The sequence below is a fragment of the Myotis brandtii genome, unplaced genomic scaffold, assembly GCF_000412655.1.
Source record: "Myotis brandtii unplaced genomic scaffold, ASM41265v1 scaffold64, whole genome shotgun sequence".
In the NCBI taxonomy this organism is placed as follows: domain Eukaryota; kingdom Metazoa; phylum Chordata; class Mammalia; order Chiroptera; family Vespertilionidae; genus Myotis; species Myotis brandtii.
Genome location: NW_005370460.1, coordinates 627,807 through 636,926, shown reverse-complemented (window position 1 = coordinate 636,926; position 9,120 = coordinate 627,807). Strand labels below are relative to the sequence as shown.

Genomic DNA, 9,120 nt, shown 5'->3' with positions numbered 1-9,120 from the left:
GTTCTCAACCTTCCTAATGCCGTGACATTTTAATACAGTTCCTCATGTTGTGGTGACCCCCAACCATAAAATTATTTTCGTTGCTACTTCATAACTGTAATTTTGCTACTGTTATGAATCGTAATGTAAATATCTGATATGCTATATGTGTTTTCCGATGGTTGTGACCCACAGGTTGAGAACCGCTGGTCTAGAACAAGCAGGTCAAACTCACAGCCCGTGGGCCGCATGCGCCCCAACAAATATTTTTGTGGCCCAACCAATATAACGGTATGTAAGAAACGTTTTAATAAAAATTTCATAACTTAATTTTTACAATATCATGTTATACATAATCTATATATATAAAAGGTAATATGCTAAGTGTTCAACCGTCTGACCAGTCGCTATGATGTGCACTGACCACCAGGGGGCAGACACTCAATGCAGGAGCTGCCATGACGCACATTAGCCATTTACAGAGAAACGGCACCGCGGACCTGGCACCCACAACAATCGGCTTCCCCCAAGTGGGACACAAGCCCAGAGCAACAGCCCACCAAATCGCAGCCAACACTGCCGAGACCCTATGACACAAAATGCGGCCCACAGCCCAGCCCAGCCTGGAAACAGTGGCTTTGGGCGCTGGATAATGACGTCATGTAGCAACACCTGGCTTCCTCTCCCTAGCGACTAGCCTCCTTGAAGTTTCTTCAACCCAGGAATCCAACTTGCTTTATAGCCAGGTGGAAACATTTTACACACAAATGTATGTGAAGCATTTTCCCGTGCCTCATCTCATTTGATCCTCACAGAAGTCCTGGAGTAGGTAGATAGGAGACTCGGTGGAATCCTATTTTCTTTTTATTAGCCGGAAAACAGAGATTTAGAAAGCTTAGAAACATGACGCAACTGAAAAGAAGTAAAAAATGGTGGACCTTGAAAATGACTTCAGGTTTTCTCACTGCGCAGAATATAAGGTGTACCAATTAATAATGCCGATTTTGTAATCAAAGAAAACATGGTAATTTCAAGAGAAACATCAAAAGTGCTTTATCCAAAGTAAAGTCCATCGCTAGCTACACATTTCCTCCATCTTTCAGGTAATTTGTGGATACCGTCCCAATTGAATTTTTCTTGTTTTGAGGCAAACCATTCAGAGACCCAATTTTCCACTTCTTCGTACGTTTTGAAGTGCTGCTCAGAAAGCGCGTGTGCCATCAATTGGAACAAGTAGTAATCTGAAGGAGCAAGATCTGGTGAATATGGCGAGTGGGTTCATACTTTCCAGGCAAGATCTTTTAACGTGTCTTTAACTGGTTTTGAAGTGTGTGATGGTGTGTCACCATGAAGCAAAATTACTTTGCCGTGTCTTCTGGCCCATTCTGGTCGTTTTATTATCAAAGCGTAGTTCAAATTGATTATTTGTTGTCAGTAGCGATCAGTATTAAGGGTTTCACCTGGTTTTAGAAGCTCATAATACACCATACCTTCCTGATCCCACCAAACGCAGAGCAGTGTCTTCTTTGTGAAGCAATTTGGCCTTGCAGTTGATGTTGATGGTTGACCTGGATCAACCCGTGATTTTGTGCGTTGGGGATTCTCAAAATAAATCCACTTTTCATCCTCAGTCACAATTCGATGCAAAAAAGACTTTCTTTCGTCCTGTTGAAGCAACATTTTACTGATGACTTTTCAGTTTTCCATTTGTCTTTCATTCAATTAAAGTGGCACCCATTTTCCTTCCTTTAAAATCTTTCCCATTGCTTGTAAATGATCGGAAATTGTTTGCTGAGCAACGTTTAATCTTTCTGCAAGTTGTTTTTGAGTTTGACATGCATCTTCATCCAATAATGCTTATAATTGTTGGTCTTCAAACTTTTTTGGTTGACCGACATTCTTTATCTTTCACATCGAAATCATCATTTTTAAAGCGTTTAAACCAGTGTTCACAAGTATCTTGAGATGGAGCATATTCACCATAAGCTTCCCGAAGTATGCAATAACTTTGAGCAGCACTTTTCTTCAAATTAATGAAGTAAAACTTCCTGCAAGTGCTCTTTTTTTGGCATGAAATTCGACATTTTTAAGCATAAAAATATCTATGATGTTAACACCTTCAGAAAATTTGACATATGAAGTTTTGAAGCTTGCTGTCAATACAACAAAATAGCATACATATTAAATAGCATATATATCAGCATATGTGTAACTCCATCTACTGAAAAAATCCACCTTATTAACCGGTACACCTGGTATAGTCAAACACTGCTGCAATTAAATATTTTACCCTTTGTTCTTCCTGAGTGATCTATAATAATCATCTGCTTCGAGTTGATATTTACTGCTGTGTTGCTGACAATTACCTGAAAGAGAAGTTGGGGTGCTTCACTGGGCTGGAAAAAATTTAGCTAAATCAGAAAGCAGGTCTAATTAAGCAAGTTTATTCAATACTAGAGGCCCGATGCACAAAATTCATGCAAGGGGCTCGACCCTTGCAGCCCTGGCTGCCTCGGCCCTCCCAGCCCTGGCTTCATCCGGAAGGTAGTCCGGAAGGTCTTCCGGACAGTCATTCTGCTGTTCGGTCTAATTAGCATATTAGCTCTTTATTATATCTATAATAATAAAAGTGTAATATGCTAATTAGACCAGACAGCAGAACGACCTTCCAGACGTCATTCCGGACGTCCTTCCGGATGAAGCTGTGGCGGCAGGGGCCGAGGCAGAAGCAGTTAGGGGTGATCAGGCAGGCAGGCAGGCGAGCGGTTAGGAGCCAGCGGTCCCGGATTGCGAGAGAGATGTCCGACTGCCAGTTTAGCGGGCCTAAACTGGCAGTCAGACATCCCCCGAGGAGTCCTGGATTGTGAGAGAGGCTGCAGGCCAGGCTGAGGGACACCCCCCCATGAATTTCATGCACTGGGCCTCTAGTAGGATATATAAAAGGCTAAGTTGACTCGTGCATGCACGATACATATAAAGCTCTCGCTGGCGCCAATCCCACATGTGTGTTTCAATCTATCATTGTCGATCGTGAATTTGGCTGACACTTCTATTATAGAGAAAAGGCGACTAGCAATATTAAAATATTTCTTTTAATTAATTTCCTTTCAATGTGCACAAATTCGTGCAACGGGCCACTAGTTATTAATAAACAACTACAACGTTCACTAATGACTGATTACTAAAATCGTGTTGCATTCATTTCCCTTACATGCCTAGGCACACCATTTCTCTCCACTAATACTAGCAGTGAATATTTTAGCAGCTGATTGCCACGTCATTAATCTTGTACTGACTTGTTTGTGTGCGCAACAGGAAATATTTCGCTTTCGGAGAACAAGGAAAAAAGGTTTATTTGCGTTATGCTTACTAATTTGTGCAATTATTCAGTGTCTGGTAAGTTAATGTTCAAGAAAAAATATTAATTTTTATTAAAATGTTCTATTATTTTATGTTAACGATGACTCATTTATTTCAGCCCTTTGTATTCAGCATGTCTCTATAGAAATAAACCTATGTTTCTATGAAAATGGAAGCTTTTGTATTTTTGCAGCCCATATACACTTACACCTTGTTTATTTGGCCCGTGCTAGCCTTTGAGTCTGACATGCTTGATCTCGAACTTCAAGAACTTTGAAGAGTTTTGCCCTTTGTACTCCCATTACCATGCCACTGAGACTGCTCTCTCTGGTCTCCTCACTTCAACACATAGGAATGATACTGCCTATCTATTACTAACTGGACCAATAACAGGAACAGTTCACCAACCTTACACCAAATAACAAATACGCAAGCATCTGTAGGTAGTAATAATGAAAGCTCTCAGAAAAGGACTACCTTTCACTGCAAGGCCCTGACAGCAATGACATGAAAACACTGTGCTCAGACCTTGAACTCATACCATCATCCACTCAATGGGAGTCCACTAAGGAGTTCCTGAAGAAATGGCTCATTCCATGGTTGAAGCAGGGAAAGTACAAGATGAGGCTGGAAATGTTGTGACAGAAAATAAGGAAATTCTCAGAGAATGATGAGGATGTCAAAAGAATAAAAGAGCTGGTATGAATGGACTCCCACTGGTCAAATCTGGGAAAATCTGGCATCAAAGTAAAATGAGAGTGATCACAACCCACTGAATCAAGCAGGAATCAGTGAGTCCATATTGACACACACGCACATAACGGAGGCTCACCTCACAGTACAACATCGATTATAAATGGCGACAATGGCAGAGATGACCCCCTCGGTATTACAGGAGGAGCTGGTGGGGGCTGCAGTTAGCAATGGAGACCAGGGTGCAGGCTTACTAAGGAATAGGATATTGGCATCATGGCAGCTTGTCTCCCCCAAACAGTGACTTGACAGTGGAGAAACCTGGCAGATACCAACCTGACTATACCATCAAGGTGACCGTCACCGCGGGACAGGCCCACGGCGTATGCCTCCAGATGCAACGCACTGAGAAGAGCAGTGTCGTGTCCTAGCAGCCCACCATGACGCACGCCTGACTCTGATCACGAGGAGACAGTGGACAGACCCAGGGTGAGGGTCACCTGATAGAATAAAAGACTGTACTCTTTAAGACTGTCAAGGCCACGAGAGACAGGAAAAGACTAAGGAACGAGTCCAGGCAAGTGAAAGCAATGCATGTTTGCAGAGAGAACCCCAGTCAAGAAAGGAGAAAGCCACTATTAAGACAGATGGCCAAATCTGAATGGTGGCTGTGCCCTGGACAGCAATACTGTACCAATGTTTATGTCCTGGCGGGAAGGAGTGTATGGTTGGAATACAGGAGTATCCCTGTTGGGGGAGAGGGAGTATAAACTGCAGTGTTTAGGGGTAATGGGTCAACACATCCCTCAAGAGAGAAATGGGGCAAATGCGGTAAAATTTTACAATTAGGGGATCTGTGTGAAGTGGTATTTACACAAATGCAAGGGAGGGGCAGGGAGAGAGGGCAGGAGAAGGAGAGGGGAGACACATGGATGACTTCATAAGCACATGACAAAATGCTCCATATCACCTCTCATCAGAGAAAGGCAGATTAAAGCTGCAATGAGATACCATGACACACTTATGAGAATGGCTAAAATCCAAAGCATTGACAACACCCAATGCTGGCAAGGATGTGAAACAACAGGACTCTCACTCATTTCTGATGAGAATGCAAATGGTGCAGCCACTTCTAAGACAGTTTGGAAATTCCTTACAAAACTAATCGTACTCTTACCATTGGCCCAGCAATCGTGCTGCTGGTATTCACCCAAATGATCTAAAACCTTACCTCCACACAAAACGTGCACGTGAATATTTATAGCAGCTTTATATATAATTGTCAATAGTATTTTAAAACAACCAAGATGTCCTTCAACAGGGAAATGGATAAACAAACTGTGTATTATGTGCCACCAAAATCTATACATTGAAGTACTAACCCCCAATGTGACTACATCAGAAACAGGGTGGTCTTTAGGGGGCAACTAGGTTAAATGAGGTCCTAAGGGTGAGGCTCTAACTGATAGGACTGTGGCCTTATAAGAGATCTTCCTCTCCCCCTACACCTCACCTCTCACTCTCACTCCTCTCTCTCCATCTCCTCCCTCTTCTCCCCCCTCCCAACTGTAAGACATTCTGGAAACGAGAGAAGCAGTGAAAAGATCAGTGGTTGCCCAGGAAGAAGGGAGGAGGGTGAGCGGAGCACAGGTATTTGAGGGCAGTGAAATTGTTCTCTATGATACTCTAATAATGGATACATGACATTACACATGTGTAAAAATCCACAGAAGGTACAACTCACAGTAAACCTTAATGTAAACTATGGACTTTAGTTACTGGCTCATCCATTATAATACCGTAAATGTACTACACTAATGCAAGATAATGGGGGTTGGGGAGTGTAATATGGAACTCAGTGTACTGTCTGCTTATTTATTCTGTAAATCTAAAACTGTATAAAGTCGATTAAGCATTAAAAATAACTGTGAAATTCAAATTCCAGTGTCCACAGTGAAGCTGTCATGCTGGAGTCCAGGAACTGCGAGAGAGACCACATGACCTAAAGTATTTGCTATCTGGACCTTCACAGAAAATGTTTTCGAAATCGCGCTCTAAAATTTCATCACTCAAGTTAAAGTAGGAAGAGCACTCCCCATCACAGCTATTCTGAGCTAAACAACTCTTCAATTACTCAGTTGCTAGGGTCACAAGAAGTACTAATTATATCATCTGACCCTTTAAATAGAACTGGTCAGCTTCTAATAAAAAAATCAAATCAGTTAAGTACTTCCCAGAAATAAAATGCATATTCTACTGAAAAACGCTAGCAGACAGAAGCGTTTCCCTCTAGTGCCCACAAAATCTATCCTACTTACTGAACACCTAAGGCATCAGGAATTAAAGTGTGAACTAAGAGGGAACTATTGACAGCTTGAAAAGAAAGCCTGGGAATGGCACATTCAGGGGGACAGTGACCGACCACAAGATCTGAATGCTCTTTAACAAGAACATGGAGACCAGGGGTCAACTGTGCGGATCAGTCAGGAAAGTGCAGCCTGTGTATCAGAAGAAAAATGTAACACAATGCTCCCAGGAAGTACCCACAGCTATAGCTTAAGAAACAGCATGAATATTTAGTCGTTTACCAGCTGAGAAAACAGTCTTAATGACCTAATATAACTGGGGGATCTTGGTAAGAATCCAGTCGGTAGAAATAATTCAGGGAAGGAGCACAGAACATCGACTGGAGCACAGACTTGGGAGGTAGACCAACCTGGTTCGGATCCTGCTTCTGCTTCTCTCTAGCGCCAACACCGAGCGTTCCTTCTCTCTCAACCTCAGTTCACTCACTTGTAAAATAACAACCTCACTGGACTGTTGGGAAGATTTAATAGATAAAGCACCTGGTGTGTGTGACTCTGGCTGAGCGTCCAGCTCTGAACCAAGAAGTCACAGCTAGATTCCCGGTCAGGGACCACGCCCAGATTGCAGGCTCATCCCCAGTGGGGGGCATGCAGGAAGCAGCGGATCCATGATTCTCTCTCATCACTGATGTTTCTATCACTCTCTCCCTCTCCCTTCCTCTCTGGAATCAATAAAAACATTTAAAAAAAAAAAAAGATAATACAGCCAGCACTGGTTTGGCTCAGTGGATAGAGCGTCAGCCTGCGGACTGAAGGGTCGAGGGTTCGATTTCGGTCAAGAGCATGTACCTTGGTTGTGGGCACATCCCCAGTGGGTGGTGTGCAGGAGGCAGCTGATCGATGTTTCTAACTCTCTATTCCTCTCCCTTCCTCTCTGTAAAAAATCAATAAAATATTTTTTAAAAAAAAAAAGATAATACATGCAAGAGTTCAGCAGGGCACCTGACAATAAAATGCTAAATAAATGGCAATTGTTCTTATTTCTGTTATATTTAGCTTGGGAAAATACTCTTGGAGTAGATGGTCTAAAGCAGAGGTTCTCAACCTGTGGGTCGCGACCCCTTTGAGGGTCGAATGACCCTTTCTCAGGGGTCGCCTAAGACCATCGGAAAACACATATATAATTACATATTGTTTTTATGATTAATCACTATGCTTTAATTATGTTCAATTTGTAACAATGAAAATACATCCTGCATATCAGATATTTACATTACGATTCAAAACAGTAGCAAAATTACAGTTATGAAGTAGCAACGAAAATAATTTTATGGTTGGGGGTCACCACAATGTGAGGAGCATTATTAAAGGGTCACGGCGTTAGGAAGGTTGAGAACCACTCGTCTAAAGTTTCTCCAGCAACTCATAGAAAATCTACCCAAGGGTTGAACTAAATCTCTAACCGTAATTTAAAAGAAGTTCTGCCTTTGGAAAATCAAGTTCAATAAATGGAATTGAGATTCCACTCTTGCTACTGAGAAGGATGGTCCAAGAGGAAAGATGAAGACGCTCTGGGTTCTCCCCAAATTCCAAAGCTGGTGAATGGTGTAGGCTCAGCACAGGGCCACTCCAGAACCTACACAATCCCAATTCCCACTAAAGCCCAAAAAGAGTACTGTATTAGCATCAGGTCTCGCACTCCCAGGCGGGAAAAGGTTCCTCTAGAGATGACAATACTTCTCCACCTCAGTCCCAGCACATTCCTCTCCCCCCACCTCACCACCACCACAAAGGGAACTATCCTAGCAAGGAAACCTACAGCTGTATCTGGAGAACAGTCAGGACTACAGGGCTTGTGGGTCCGTCCAGATGAGCGGGTCCTAAGGCAGGTGCCGGGGTCTCTACTTCTCTGCTACACTGACAGACATCAGCCCAGAGCAACAGTGGATGAACATCTGTTGCACACACATTTCACACACACAGACACGTGCATGTGCACATACACAAGTGCACACACAAACACATGCACTGACAAATATACATGTGCACACACATACACAGGTACACATACACAAGCGTCGCACGTACACAGGTACATGGATGCACATGGGTGAACATAGGTATGCACAAGTGCACAGGCATGCACGTACACAGGCACACATGCATGTACACATACACACAGGTGTACATATGCACACACAAGTCAGCGTACGTACATAGCTACATACACATGCACGCGCAGGCACAGGTACATACACACATGTACACACGGGTGTACATAGGTGCGCACAAGCCCACCCACACGTACACAGGTACACACGTGCACATACATAGGTACATACATACACACGGGCACACAGATGTACATAGGTACACATAAGTGCACACACGTACAGACATACACACGCATGCGCACAGGCACATACATACGCACGTACACAGGCACACGCACGTACACGCACACACAATCCGGCAGCCACCCGGTCCCACGCTCCACCGAGGCCTCCTGCCCTCCGCGCTGGACCACGTCGTCCCGCCCCACAAAGTCCCTGCCTGGTGCGCCCCCAGGGGGACATTGACAACCGACGGCCATTCCCTTCGGGAGTCGGCAGCACCGTCGGGAGCACGCGAAGCCCTCGTCCGGGAAGCCCTCGTCCGGCAGACCGTCCCACCTGTCACCGCCGCGGGCGGGCGGGAAGAAACCGAGCCACCCGGGCCTTTCTGGACCCCACTTACCCCAATCCTCCTCCGGCCGCGGAGGGAGCCCCGGGCTGGGGGGCGA

The 9,120-nt window shown here is 44.1% G+C and overlaps 1 protein-coding gene across 1 annotated transcript in view; it reads right to left on the bottom strand.

Moving 5' to 3' along the window:
* ATF6 (activating transcription factor 6) overlaps positions 1-9,114 on the bottom strand; it is a gene marked incomplete at its 5' end in the record, with an annotated part of 138,225 nt that extends 129,111 nt beyond the window's left edge. The window contains one exon of the mRNA XM_014528541.1: positions 9,075-9,114. Within this exon, the coding sequence (XP_014384027.1) occupies positions 9,075-9,114 (40 nt within the window). The remainder of the gene's footprint in view (positions 1-9,074) is intronic.
* Positions 9,115-9,120: the final 6 nt, after the last annotated feature.